At 42.5% G+C, this 14401-nt stretch overlaps 2 protein-coding genes across 3 annotated transcripts; one reads left to right on the top strand and one right to left on the bottom strand.

The window, feature by feature from the left end:
• Positions 1 to 154: 154 nt before the first annotated feature.
• LOC311357120 (monoacylglycerol lipase ABHD2-like) lies at positions 155 to 7390 on the top strand. Of its 2 annotated transcripts, none has more exons than XM_084477005.1 (11): positions 155 to 303; positions 529 to 590; positions 761 to 973; positions 1336 to 1511; positions 2207 to 2374; positions 3924 to 4107; positions 4268 to 4360; positions 4585 to 4686; positions 4784 to 4853; positions 5256 to 5340; positions 6728 to 7390. In XM_084477005.1, the coding sequence occupies exons 3-11, from the start codon at positions 783 to 785 to the stop codon at positions 6922 to 6924; spliced, it is 1266 nt and encodes a 421-aa protein (XP_084333131.1). In that variant the 5' UTR covers positions 155 to 303; positions 529 to 590; positions 761 to 782; the 3' UTR covers positions 6925 to 7390. The 2 variants fall into 2 exon arrangements, with proteins under 2 accessions (XP_084333131.1, XP_084333132.1); XM_084477006.1 differs by having other exon boundaries at positions 471 to 590.
• Positions 7391 to 7687: 297 nt separating this feature from the next.
• rlbp1b (retinaldehyde binding protein 1b) lies at positions 7688 to 11447 on the bottom strand (the record flags this gene model as incomplete). The annotated part of the gene is made up of 6 exons (XM_084477019.1): positions 7688 to 8116; positions 8544 to 8654; positions 9420 to 9578; positions 10176 to 10354; positions 10722 to 10926; positions 11334 to 11447. 6 exons carry the CDS (start codon positions 11445 to 11447, stop codon positions 7988 to 7990), a joined length of 897 nt encoding a protein of 298 aa, XP_084333145.1. The 3' UTR covers positions 7688 to 7987.
• Positions 11448 to 14401: the final 2954 nt, after the last annotated feature.

The raw sequence follows: 14401 nt of genomic DNA, 5'->3' as shown, positions 1-14401 counted from the left end.
CAGTTCTGCACTTTACTACACAACCCTACACACTTCTACACTTCACTACATCACATACTTGACTAGCAGGAAGTCACACTGGTTTGCTGCTCCGCGTGACTTGTCACTTGTTGCAGATGTCAACCAGCGGTAGTGCGCGCCGAGTAGCCGATAGTCCCCAGTGTCGCGGGGAGACTTGTTTGGATAAGATGAGAAGTAAGTATTTTGGTATGCCGGAGGTCTAGTTTGATACGCCCTTTACGGAAATCCGTGACTACGGAAAGCAGCGGAATGGCCAGATCTCGACAGTTTACATTTCTGAAGGTAGGTTTCCTTACAATCTGTACTATTCAGGTAGATCCGAGCGTATTCTGTTCTATTGTGTATAACACTGTTGTGTGTGTGTGTGTGTGTGTGTGTGTGTGTGTGTGTGTGTGTGTGTGTGTGTGTGTGTGTGTGTGTGTGTGTATATATATAACTTGGAATGAAAGCCTGATAACAAATAGAAGTACAATCTGGATTGTTCTCTCTTCCTCCTTTCTTTTCCAGCCTAAATAGTGACCAAACCTGGTAGAGGGGATGTTTTAGCTTGTTGACAAAGCAGTAGTAAGGTGAGCAAAAGTACGATGATAAATATGTCAACTTTTTTAAAGAACATTTACACGCAGGTAAAAAGAAAAACAAGTTAGGGGGCGGGGTCTCTGCTCAGTTCGCCTTTACCCACCCAGACAACTCATTTCTAAAATCCCAGCGGTTTCTCCTGTTTGTCAACACCGTACAGGTGCGGTCTCTGAGTTGAGGTCATGGCTTCCCTTGAGGAGCTGCCCCTGTTGCCGGTGTTTGACGGCGTGAAGCTAGCCGCCCTGGCCACCGTCCTCTATGTCATCGTACGGAGTCTTCACCTGAAGAGCTCCCCCGCTCCCCCCCATGTCACCTATCAGGACACGCCTCTGAATAGATTCCTGTTCAAGTCCTGCCAAATACTGACCCAGGAGTGAGTCCATCATATCAGTTACATAGTGATGTTGCCATGACGGGAATGCCTCATCATTCGTCATGTGATGGCTTCATTTTAAGGTTTCTTTTAAGAAAGTAAAGGATGCCTAGTTTGCTTGTTTTTGCTATTGATGGATGTAAGCCACTGTTTTTGAAACCACAAATTACATTTGCGCATGCAACCTCATCCTGTCATAGTCAAGTATAAGATTGCCTCATCAGTGTTTAAGAGACAAGTAAACATTTAGAGAAGCACCCTGGGCCATTTCAGTGGATTGAATAAGCCTTTGGGGTACTGGAATGTCCTGCCTGGCCATCTGTCCATCTGTCTATCTGAGAGGTTGGGTCTATTCCTTCCAGATACATCCCTCCATTGCTTTGGGGTAAAAGCGGCCACATCCAGACAGTCCTGTACGGTAAGATGGGTCGCGTCGCCACCCCCAAGCCGTGCGGGGTCCGCAACTTCCTGCCTATGGAGGATGGGGCCACCATGACCTTTGACATTTTTGAGGCGCTTGGAGAACACAGTACGCAAGGTAAGATACCCTTTCTTGAACAAGCCGTGTGAGGACGGTTTTGTGTTCAACAGACTCTGGTCTGTTTCTTTATTTGCTTGGCTGGGGTTTAGATTAAAAAAAAAACACTGGAGCTAGCGCTGTTCAATTAATACCAATAAACTTCAATATAAATAAACCATTTATTTGGATAGTTAACTTTAGAACTGATCATCTTGGTTTTAACAGTGTGTGAAGCCAGCCTGAGCCTAATTGCATGTATAGTGTTTATAGGCCAGTGTAGTGTGTACAGTGGAGTGTGTACATGTGTCTTGGAAGGTGTGCGTGTGTGTAAGTGTGTGTATGTGTGCGTGTCTGTCTTGTAGGGAAGGTGTGTGTGTGTGTGTTTGTCTTGTAAGGGGCGTGTATGTGTGTGTTTGTCTTGGAAGGTGTGTGTGAGTGTGTTTGTCTTGGAAGGTGTATGTGAGCTTCTCTGGGAGACGTGCATGTTTGTGTGTGTGTGTGTGTGTGTGTGTGTGTGTCCGGGAAGGCATGCGCAGCGCATCACAGAAGCTAATTAACTAAGAGATATCCAGAAGCCTGCACTGATATACAATGACCCCCTGAAGTCTTGCACATGCTGGCATGCATCCGTGGGTCATGGTGTGTGTGTGTGTGTATGTGTGTGTGTGTGTGTGTGTGGGAGAAATACCATGTTGCATGTGCTACCCATACAGATGACATCACCATGGTTATCTGCCCTGGGATCGGTAACCATAGCGAGAAGCAATACATTCGAACCTTTGTGGACCACTCCCAGAGGAAAGGCTACAGGTGTGCGGTCCTCAACCATCTGGGAGCCCTGCCCGACATAGAGCTCACCTCCCCGCGCATGTTCACCTATGGTAAAACACCCCTCCGTCTTTCACACACACACCTCCCCATGCACGTTCACCTATGGTGAAACACTCCACTGTTCACTTCTCCTTGTCAATGTCGAAATGTGCAATGCAATGGTTTGTCTTTTTGTTATAGACTTTTTGTTTGAAAAAATGACATTCTGGAGAAGAATTGTGGGGCATGGTCATCGTTATTATTATTCAATTAAAGTTAAGTTACGGCAAGTTTGATTATTGTTTTAATTATTTGCCAAGATCTGGAGACATATTAGACTTTCACGCCTACTGGGGATTGAGTTATCGTTATCAATTCCATGTAATTCTGGAAAAAATAATCAACAGATACACATACGTACAAAGGTAATTCTCTTATCTCACTCACAACTCGCATATCCTCATGTCCACTAAACTCTTTTCAATGTTCGGCAACATGCTGCGACATGAGGAATGCAGACACACACAGACCTACTTATACACAAATACATATATACAAACACACACAAACAAACACAGGGCCCTGTTTCAAGAAGCTGAATTTCCAGGTTAACCGGATATGAATTCAGGGCAATCCAAACATGTAATTTTGAGGAACCAAGATAAGACTACTCTATGTTCAGTCACCATGGCAACTTGTGTTGTGAGCATAACCAGTTTTTCTTCCGTAGGATAGTATCTTAAAGGTGCAGTGTGAACAAAACAACAAAATGACATCTTGGCATCTAGCAGAATGGTCAGAAATCGGATATAATATTCATGTTTTACTACAAGTGTTTTACTCAGAGTATAATCCCATAAAATAAGAATAGTAGCTAGTTAGAATGAGCCATATATATCTACATAGGGAGCGGGCTCCCTTCCACGGAGCCCACTATGTTGCACTGCCATGTTTCTATGGTAACCCAGAACGGACCAACAGCACTAGAGAAGACATCATATCATAAACGCTATCTTACTTGTAAACTATGACCAAAGCTAGGACCTAGTTTTACAGACTAAATTACTCAATACAATTTATCAATCTATCTCATCACTTGACACTGGCTACTTGGTGCTTTCGATAATAAATGTATTAATATACTTCTATAATACACCTTTGCTTTTTTTTATCACCAATTTAAAACAACTTAAGTCAAAATAAGTCAGGCGAACGCTAGATGGCTTCGACTAGTCTCTCAAATCCACTTTTTCCATAGGTATGTAGTATAAATGAACAGAAGTGGCTGATACTAAGATTCAACCCTGTGGCCACTGAAATAGCAATGCTTGCTTGAGAATTCCCTGATCAACCACATTTCCAGGGTGCGATGTCTTTGAGGCCTGTCATGAACGCAGATTCAACCTACTGAGATCGAGTGAACTCTTTGCCTGACCATCGATAGCAGCTGTTTTTGTTGTAACCGGTTTTAGGTTAAAGATTTCCTAACCGACTACTTTAAATGGCCCCCAGTAATAGAGAGGTTCAAACAAGCTCCGCTTTTGATATCCTCCACATGTACCTAAAACCAATACGAGTGAATTGGTGTTTTAAGTGCAGTGGGTCACCATTTCCCTACAGGTTGTACCTGGGAGTTTGCAGCCATGGTGAGCCACATCAAGCGGGTGTTCCCCCAGACACTCATGGCCATGGTAGGCTTCAGCCTTGGGGGGAACATTGTGTGCAAGTTCCTAGGGGAGAGGCACTCCAACCAGGAGAGAGTGCTCTGCTGTGTGAGTGTGTGCCAGGGATACAGTGTTCTAAGGTCAGTTTACAGAGAATGTGACTAACTAACTACGCGCACTAAACTAAGTTTTAGGAGGCTATAATGATGGCGCTTTAGTTATACACTTACTAGAGACTAGACTTTGATTTCAATTTGGGAATGTTTGTGTGCGACACGTGTGTTTGTTTGTGTGTGTTAGGGCCCAGGAGACCTTCCTCCAGTGGGACCAGGGCAGGAGGCTCTATAACTTCCTGCTAGCAAGCAAGATGAAGAAGATTATCCTAACTCACAGGTGGCACCAAGTCCATTCAGCATTAAAATATAGAAATAAGACACATAATAATATTGTTAACTAATATAAAACATAGATTCAGATCAATTCATCATTATCATTTCAATGTTTTTTGAAGTTAGCTTTTTGCTATTCCCCGCAAAAATTGAAGTTATTGAATGACATGCAGCTCCATATTAAACAATTGCATAATCTATACTAATACATGCTATGCTGTGTCACAGGGCCACATTGTTTGGCACCAAGTCCAGCAGACTGGATGATGCCGATCTGAACAGACTGCGGGCAGCCACCTCATTAATGCAAATTGATGACACCGTTATGAGGTCAACATTCATGAATGGGCCATTCACAGCTACGTTTTAGCCACAATGTCCAATGTGCATGAACTTGAAATTGTGTATCAATTTTGTTTCCCTGCAGAAAATTCCACGATTACCACTCATTGAAAGAGTACTATGAGACGGAAAGCTGTGTTCAGTACATGCACAATGTAAGTCAGGAGTAAACATAACCATCACATAGCAACATATAATTAAATTGGGTATGACTACTTTCTTTAGGAAATGTAATTGTCTGTAATTGTGTGTGTGTATTTAGAGCTGCAAACTGCATTTTTCTGTTTGCCCCGCTATGTTTTGATTCAATTGTGCGTTAATTGAGGCTCATGTTTCTCAACCATTTGACTGAATCAAAACACGAATTTTCTGATGGCAGTTTCAAAATGGTGTATCTTATGGTGATGATTCATATGACACTGTAGCCTTTACTTCCACCATCCCCACCGCTACTATAAAGGATCTTATTCAAAAACATGGCTTCAATTCCAGCATTCTGCCTGCCACCTATCTAATTTTCCATTTGACCAACATGTGTCTTCTCTTTGTCCCCCCAGATCTCAGTCCCTCTCCTCCTGGTCAACGCCGTAGACGACCCCTTGGTTCACCCATCACTGCTGGCCATCCCACGCACACTCGCAGGTCCATCACACTCATCCACCCTGCGTCATTAAGCCCAAAGCCTACAGAGTGGGAATTGCGCCTCATATTTGCAGCACGACACAAACAGGAGCTCAAATCGTATTGCTTCCTGTCGTATTCACACTTCCTGTCAAAAAGGAAACGTCTATTTTGGACATGAAAATTGGCAACCAAAAATATGTAAACAGTCAGTCAAGCAATGTATAGTGCACCTTGCGAATAATATAGCCTCCCTATTCCATGCCATGAACAGTCCGGCACCATGGAACACGGTCCCACATTCCACATTCCAAGTGCAGCCGTAAGGGTAAACTTACTCTGTCGGTTTGCAAGTACCTTGTTGACCCCAGCAGCGTTAGTGCAAACTGTTTGTTAGTGATCCAGGTACGAGCAGGGGAAGTGTTTACCACAAATGGATGAATGAAGTTACCAGGCTGTCGCTTCAACACCAGCTTACAGTACAGTCTTCTCTGAGCCCTCTTCAAGGGTGCCTCTCCCTAGACAGTCTTGTTGAATTTTTCATTGCCACATGATCGCTCTGTGCTGTGACATTATTTATAAGTGCAGCATGTGGGGAGTGTAGTTTAACAGCACCGACCACCCCCCCCCCCCCCCCCCCCCCCCCCTGTGAGTAAATCAGTGAGCTCTAAACGGACGATTTCAGGGGCGATTTGGATTCATGATGGAAAAGGGCTTTAGCAATGTTTCATCACAACCATATGTTGAGAACATTACTGCCGTGTGAGATTTAAATGCTACACACAAAGCAATCGCTCTTTCCACTGACCTACTTTAGACACACTGACCCCACTTAGCTGAATGCATTGGAACAATGTGGTGTAAACTAAGATGTGGTTTCCATTTCCCGCTTGTTTGTTGTCATTTCACTTCAGTGTTCACTTAGCAATAATTGATTTGCATCATATTGATAAAGCATTTAATATATCAATATGATGCAAATATTATCAGAAGCCTAAATTTTTTTGTGTGTGACATTGTAGACTGACAGAAATGGAAAGTATACAGGGAATCACAAATCTTTGAAGAATCCAAAGACGTGACTCCCTAAGGTGCACACCTTGACCATTATTATCCATGTCTTGAAATCATTACAGCACACATAATAAAATGACATTGGTGTACCAAAGGTGAGAAAAAACACATTTTATTAATTTAACTTAAGTCAAACGCCCTTTTAGCCTTTTCAACATTGTATGAATGCAGTTCGAAATGCCTTTCTAAGTAACCTGGCCTTTTGCATCCATGTGTGTCAAATGAATGATAAAGTTCGAGCTATGTGACCAGACCACAGATATGTGTCACGTAGGTGAGAATGTACAACACAAAGCCAATTTTCCTTCCCCCCCATCTTGGTTCTCTCCTCCAGACAAAAAAGCTAACGTGCTGTTTGTGCTGACCCAGCACGGGGGCCACCTGGGCTTCTTCGAGGGGGCCATGCTGTTTCCCCAGCCCCTCACCTGGATAGACAAGCTGATTGTCAGCTACACCAACACCATGTGCCAGTGGGGACGGCAGCCACCCCAGACCCCCCACGATGGACACCGGCTCCGCAGTGCACAGTGACACCAGCAAAGGGCCCAGACACGTCCTCGCCCGGTGATGTGGGCTGGAAGAACTAAATACACGCCTTCCATTGTATGCGTACCGCCACCGGTATATATACATGCAAACACTAAGAAACACACTTGCCCTCTCCAAAGCATTCTTACACACCCTCAAATGGAGACAACGCCTCTATTGCTTTTATTTTGATCTACCTCTTTCGCTCTAGCCTGCTTGCAAAATGCAAAAAGTATCGTTTTCATGAGCTAACTACAAACTCATGTGGAGCTATTGTATAATGTGTGAGACGGGCAATCTATAGTTTCAAAATGTAGGCTTTTGATAAGAAGCCTTTATCTGCACTGTACTACCTCCCCATGGCTTAACTGCAACGTTATTGAGATGAGTTATTACATGCCAGTATATTCTCAGTCTATTTGTGTGACTTGTGCTTCAGACATATGTGTCACACATATATAGCTGTGGGTAATCCGTTCAGTTTGAAGGACCTTTTGCTTAATAAAATACATTTTATGTACATCTGTTGATTTCATGGTTACTTTACCGATCCGTGCATACCACATATATACATAACACCTCATATTCAGATTTACTTGTATATTCAAAAAAAAGGACATTTATGTAACATTTATATACAGTTTATTATTCTTTCACATAATGGTGAAAATCTGTGCACCGGTTCACAGGTGCATCAGGTCAACTTTATTTAAATTCATTATTTTAGTCTTCTCTTGGAAGCTTGGGCCAGCCAGTTTACTGAACAAGCTGTGTGGGTGAAGTGTATCAGATGGGCAAGAATTTATCTGACCCATTTCATTTATATTTGTTATTTGTATACGTTACTAATTGTCTGAAGAACTGCATATAGCAAATAATATACTAAGTAAAGTAGTGTATCTGCATTTTTTTGTCAAAGAATCATATTTAACTCATTAGTAATAATACGTTGGATACAAACATCTTGCCCATTCTTGTTATACAACCACACAGCTAGAGATGTTGAGTTACAGGGTTTGATCCTAGAATAGCTCCCAGATTTGTAGACATGTGGAGGAAGGGATTTCTAGTCAAACAGTTTGGCAGCTGTTTCTTTTCCATTGTATTTGGAAGCTTTCCCGTCAAAATCTGAAGGAAGGATGTCCTCCTCAAATTCTTTGTAGTAGGTGTCCAGCTCATCTCCGTGGACAAAGACCTAGGTGAGAGGAACTGCTTGTTATAACTGTTCAGTGGTGAGGCTTCATTTGAAAAACATAAAAACATTTGTGCTGTAGTCTGGCCTGGCTACTTACTAATAGTATCATTTGTTTGTCAGTAGCCAATCAAAAGTACCTTCTTTGGAAAGAGTGTGTGCTTTCCGTCGATCTAACAGTTTTGTTAGAAGCTAGTTTGCATATTGCACACTTTTGGGTAGAATCAAATAACAATGCTACCATTTATTCAAATGACTAAACTCTTTAAATCAACAGCGTACTATTAAACATTTACTTTTTGGGTTAGCTTGAACCCGACATAACTGTAGTGCATTATGCAATGTTTTGTAATTGATTGGTCTGGACTCAACTCTTAAACATGTGGGAAGAGTGGTATTCAGGGACTGCAGAAAGGTCAGCACTACTTACCCTCTCCAGCAGCTTGCCCTTCATGAGGGGCTTGACCACGTTGTAGGTGGTGGTGAAGTACCAGGGCTGGTGGATGAAGTGGACCGCTTTGAAACGGGCCGGGAAGGAGTCCTGGTGGGGAGCAAACAGGGGTTTTTGGTAGAGGCAGACGACAGCAGATGATGATTCAGTGAACGGAACGGAGGAGGATTTCTTGGGTATCAGGATCGTTTTCCTGGGGAGACTTTGAGGAAGAACGTCCGTACCAGCCTGCATTCCCCAGATATTGATAAGCCTGGTCTATTGTATTCAGTGGCTTATTGTTTGTGGTTTGGGGCAGCTGTGGCCTACTGGTTAGGGCTTCAGCCTTTAGACCGAAGGGTTGCCGGTTCGATCCCCGACCCAGTAGGAAAAATGTGGGCGGGGGAAGTGGTTGAGCACTGCTCTCCCATGCCCACATCCACGGCTGAAGTGCCCTTGAGCAAGGCACCTAACCCCTCACTGCTCCCCGAGTGCTGTAACTGTAGTGGCTCACTGCTCCGGGTTAGTGTGTGCTTCACCTCACTGTGTGTTCACTGTGTGCTCTGTGTGTTTCACTAATTCACAGATGGGATAAATGCAGAGACCAAATTCCTTGTATGTGTGAGCATACTTGACCAAAAAAAGTTGTCTTTGTTTCGTCTTGTATACTTTCTCTATGTTCTGTGTTTAAATGTGCTATTTTTCCTCTTTGAGGATAAATAATATCCACAGTTTAAACTATTCGTTTTTTGGAAAAGAAGCAAATTATAAAAAAAAGCTTCCATCAACAGTTTGCCATCTCATTCTACGTCAATGTGTTTTCTTCCGTCATTAACTCTGGTTTAACAGTGAGTCCCACCGTGGGGAGCTCCTCACCTGCAGCATGTCCACCATCTTCTTCAGCTCCGTGGGCTTGATCCCCGAGGCCTGCTGCACGGTGAAGCCCTTGAAGTTCTCGATGATGCAGAGGCCGTTGATCTGCGTCTCCTCGTTCTCCAACAGCTTCTCCAGGATCACGCAGTAGGCACGCAGGATCTATACACACACACACACACACACACACACACACACACACACACACACACACACACACACACACACACACACACACACACACACACACACACACACACACACACACACACACACAGTAAGATGAAAGTTCACGCATTTTCCAAGCCGCTATCTTGGTGCTTTTTCCTCATTATCATAACAATAACTTGTAGCTTGTTATTCTAGAACATAATCATTTTTTTTAAGATATATTTTTGCAATTTTGTGCTTTATTATAGAGTGAAATAGAGAGGAAGGTATGGGAGATACAGGGGAGGATATGCAGCAAATGACCACAGGCAGGATTCGAAGCCTGGTCGCATGGTTCAGGACTGAGCCTATATGGTACACGCTCTACCCGATGAGCAACCTCGAACATTTGATCATTTGAAGTACCAAAAATCGCAGGTTTTAACTTTTATGGAACTTCAGAACATCCACACATGATAGAAACCATCCTATTCCATCTGGAAGAGGGTGGCGGTATGGTTTGGCATTGGAGGATAAGGACAAGTTAGAGGATAGAGTGGGAACCATCCGAGATGTTTGTGGCCCAGCGTGGATCCTACCACACGTTACCTCATCAAAAGTGATCTCCTCGTAGTCCCAGTTCTCGATGTTGAACAGCAGCACCACGCGGCCGTACTTGTCTCTGCTGGGCAGGATGCCCGGGTATCCAGCTTCTATGGTGCTGCGGACAGCTTCTGGGGTCAGGTTCTCAAACAGCTCCGGGTAATCCCTCCTAAAACGCACGTACCCTGGGGCAAGACACACAGAAACACACTAAATACAGCTGGAGACAAAACGTAACATCATTTGTAATTTGAAGCCATTACTGGAGCGTTTCCCTGGTATTTGTCAGGTTGAAAGTAGATACTTTCAAGGAACTACACAGACTGTAAGTAGATACTTTAGTAGCTGTGAGTGAACCCGACAAGTGAACCCGGCAAGTCAATGGAACAAGTCAACGGCATCCATGTTAGGAATCAGATAATATTGTGAAATCACAATATTACTTAATTACTTAAAATTTTCTTTATGAGAAATAAAAGATCGGAGCTCTGACATTCAAAATGGTCCAAAAGAAAGAAAATATGGTGGTTTCTTTATTGCTAAGGAACGTACCCTTCATGAGCTCATAGGCCCGGTTGACGTCGTACTTCCTGGCGCGGATGAAGCGCACCAGCAGTCCATCGGGCTTCTCCCCGAATGCCTCCAGCACGGCCTTGACCAGGTCATCACCCCCCTCCGCCTTCTCCTTCATGATCCCCCGCAGCTCCTTCACCGCGGCCACCCGCTTCTCCTCTGTCTCATTCAGCTCATCCTTGGCCTGAGGGTTCATAACGAAGAAGACTTCAGCATCGTGATGCACAGGGGCTGACATTGCATTGGCAATTACCAACACATTGTTGTGACTGTACAGCTAGCTGTAAATAAAGCTGGTGAAGTTAGAGGGGTGAGCTCGAGAATGTGTCGTCATTCTCGTTTTGTCACATATACTAAATTGAATATTTCTGTACTATTTTTGATACCATAATGTCAGTCTAGCCGGGTCAGATTTTCTAACCTGATGTTTCTGTATGTATTGTGTATGATTGATAATGTATATCCTCTCCTGTTCTTATGCTTTGGAAACCACCTGCCTTGAATGGCCCCTTGAGCTTTAGTAAGTATTTTAATTGATTGATTTATTTATTTATTGATTGATTTATTGATGCGTGTGTTGGGCCACCCCACCTTCTGAACGGTGTGGTCGGGTAGTTTAGCACAGGGGCCAAACACCGGCCCGTGGTCCTTCACAGAGAGGTGCTCCAGCTTGGCCCTGAGAGCCTGCTCCTCCTCCGACACCATCCGGAAGGTTCCGCTCTGAAACCCCAACATGACCCGTCTTAACCAGATGCCACCACTTAAAGAGCAGTTTCAGACATGTCATTTGTTTTGCTATAATGAACATAATTTCATACATGGGGAAGACTTCTCGGCATAGACTATATTTTATAAACATTAGACAAAGTTATATAGATAGTGGGCTCTGAGATGATGAATAGTGATACTAATTATACTAGATTTAGATGTCAGAGTTCTCGTCCTAAATCTTGAAGCACAGTAAATATAAACTAGATTCTGACATTCCAAAATAAATCCATGTGAGGCAAAATGCCGTACACAGCCTTCTTATCAATAGGACTCTGTTTCACCATCGTAATCGCTCTCACATGATGGAGTAAAGCTTGTAAAGACATCAGAAAGACCACAACTAAACCTGCTGAGGGCAAGATTAGCATTCAAAGCTAGCACTCAACATCTCAGTGCAAACACTAATGGAATTTGGTCTTAACCAATAGTTCAACCATCAACCCTACTTTCTCTTAAATACCAACTCTACCCAAATGTGCCTAGATTGATTGTGTAATGGGTTTACATTAGACTTATGGACTGCATTTACATTATAGACACGGTCTATAACCATGTACACACATGGTTATAGACCATGTGTGTACATGGCAGGAAAAACACATGGAAATGGTTAACCTTAATTTCAAGCTTAACCTTAATTTCAACCTTCCAAAACACGTTATGGAATCACAGTGAGTCGTTAAGGTAGGAAGGAATGTACTTACAACGACAGCCATGTCTTCTGGAACTTGAAATCAGCTTTTCTACGCTCTGGAGCAAACAAAGAGGGATTTGGTGATGCACATTAAATCAGGCTTGCATGGAGAGAAACACTTCCCCTATTGTACGAGAATAATCTCTCTTCATCCTCTGCCATACTTCTGATCCCTGTGCTATATTTAGTCATTTCTCATTCACCAGATGATTTGTTGAGTGATTTTAAAGTGTGATTTTCATAAATCAACATTTTCCCATTTATCGTCTAAAGAGTTTTACATTCTAAAGACTAACCATTATTGTTGTCGTCACATCCTTTTTAATAACACAGAACAAGTAGATGCTTCTTTAAGTTATATTGGATTGTAGGTGTAGGTCAGGAGAGGTTAAATTAAAATACAGCATCATAGTACAGTAGCATAGAGTAGACTAAATCATTGAAATTACCTGTTGGTTACGCGTCACAACTTTTCACTTCCTACTATACTAGAGTGTGTTTTGAACCACTACATTATGAAAACATATCACAGTCACACTCAGGTGCACACCTAATTCCCAGATGGATGTAGTAGTCAACGTTTTCCAAAAACACACTTACTAATGAGTGCATAATAAAATGAACACTAATAAATTAGCAAATTAACACCCGGTTAACACACCCGGTTATCCCTTATCTAATAATAGTAATAATACATTTTATTTACAAAGCACTCTACTAGACATTCAAAGACTATTTACATTTATATTTACATCAATGAAATAACAACTTTCTTTGATGTAGCGCTTTCCTAAATATTCTATGCAGTTTAACAAGACAATAAATTACAAGTTGTAAATAAGTTAAAGCCAAGGGTTCAGATGGGTGGAGTGGTCCTTACCTGTGGGTGGAGGTGCTGCTGGGGAGTCACAGCGCTCGGTGTGGAGCGATGGAGCGGCCTCACACCATTTGTACCGTTGGGATTAGTGGCGTCACACCAGATTACAAACAACTATTGAGTTTTCAGTTAATCATAATAAAACAACGCAGGGGGGGCGGGAAAATGCCCGAGCTCGGCCAATAGTAAGGCTGCTGTGATGCAATAAAGAACACTGAGTGATGTAATGTCAGACACTTGGTGATAAGGGGGCGGTTCTATCGTGAAGAAACATAGTACATCACAGGGGATGGGGGAAGTACTAGAAACCAGTTTGAGGTAAAAGAAGCCATTGTGAAGAACCGTTCACTCCCTCTTACGGCAGCATTGTTAACAGGATTGAGACTAAATCCAGGCAGAGCATGTGTTTTAATTCACAAAGCTCACATTTTAGGAGGCCTTGTGGAGAAACAGCTGATCACATACTTACGCTCTTATATTCTGCAATGTATTATTGTTAAACATGTATAATTTACATTAGTAATGATAATCATAAAGAGCAAAACCTGTTCAAAGAAAGATCAAATGATATATGAGAACTGTTATCAAGACTAGGAGAATGTAAAGATTAGGAAGATGGAGACATTTTTATGTAACAACATTAATAAATTTTCTTTCTGCATCACAATTATTTTTAATTAATTAATTAAATTATTTTTAACTACATTGAATTGTTGCGGAAACCTATTTTGGTGTTGAATAATATTTAAATTGAGTTTTCTATTCATGTGGTGAACTCCTTGCATCCCATCCACCCATACCTCTGAACAGGAGGCAGCACTGAATTAAAACAAGTATTGCTATTTACTTTCCCTCCCTCGAGACTCTGTCACCGGCAAGGCAAGTTTTACCTCCTGATGCAATGTAAAAGAGCTAGTGGGGAAAAAAAAAAGCACTCCCAATCTTATAAACCGATACTGAGCTGCTAAGCAGAAAGGTCCAGGGAGCTAATTTAGCTGGATTGGATGGACAATACCAGGCACTGTGTTCACCATGGCCTGAGCCATGGTTTATTACGTACGTTGCTGTGTGCTTATGGTATAGAAGATAAGCCAACCTATTTAAATGTAAAACATTGAGGGCTAGGAACGAATAACCAAATACTAAAATGCAACTACAATCTAAGATATGCCCTGTATCGATGAGTTGTCCCTGTAGCGTTTACTCAGAGGATCCCTAGATACACAGGCTGCTTATGGAATACTCAATTTAAAAGTATTCCATCAATCAAAAGTATTCCCCAATTCATCGAAAATCGACTACTAGCTATGACACTAC

This window comes from Micromesistius poutassou (genome assembly GCF_964030765.1).
Source record: "Micromesistius poutassou genome assembly, chromosome: 13".
In the NCBI taxonomy this organism is placed as follows: domain Eukaryota; kingdom Metazoa; phylum Chordata; class Actinopteri; order Gadiformes; family Gadidae; genus Micromesistius; species Micromesistius poutassou.
The sequence above is the reverse complement of the archived record's forward strand: the minus strand, read 5'-3'. Positions and strand labels throughout refer to the sequence as shown.

Coding starts and splice junctions, on each gene's coding strand:
- LOC311357120 (XM_084477005.1), top strand. CDS start 783: ATGGCTTCCCTTGAGGAGCTGCCCCTGTTGCCGGTGTTTGACGGCGTG. Junction 4,108..4,267: donor CAGGGATACAGTGTTCTAAG/GTCAGTTTACAG, acceptor TGTGTGTGTTAG/GGCCCAGGAGACCTTCCTCC. Junction 4,854..5,255: donor GTGTTCAGTACATGCACAAT/GTAAGTCAGGAG, acceptor TTGTCCCCCCAG/ATCTCAGTCCCTCTCCTCCT.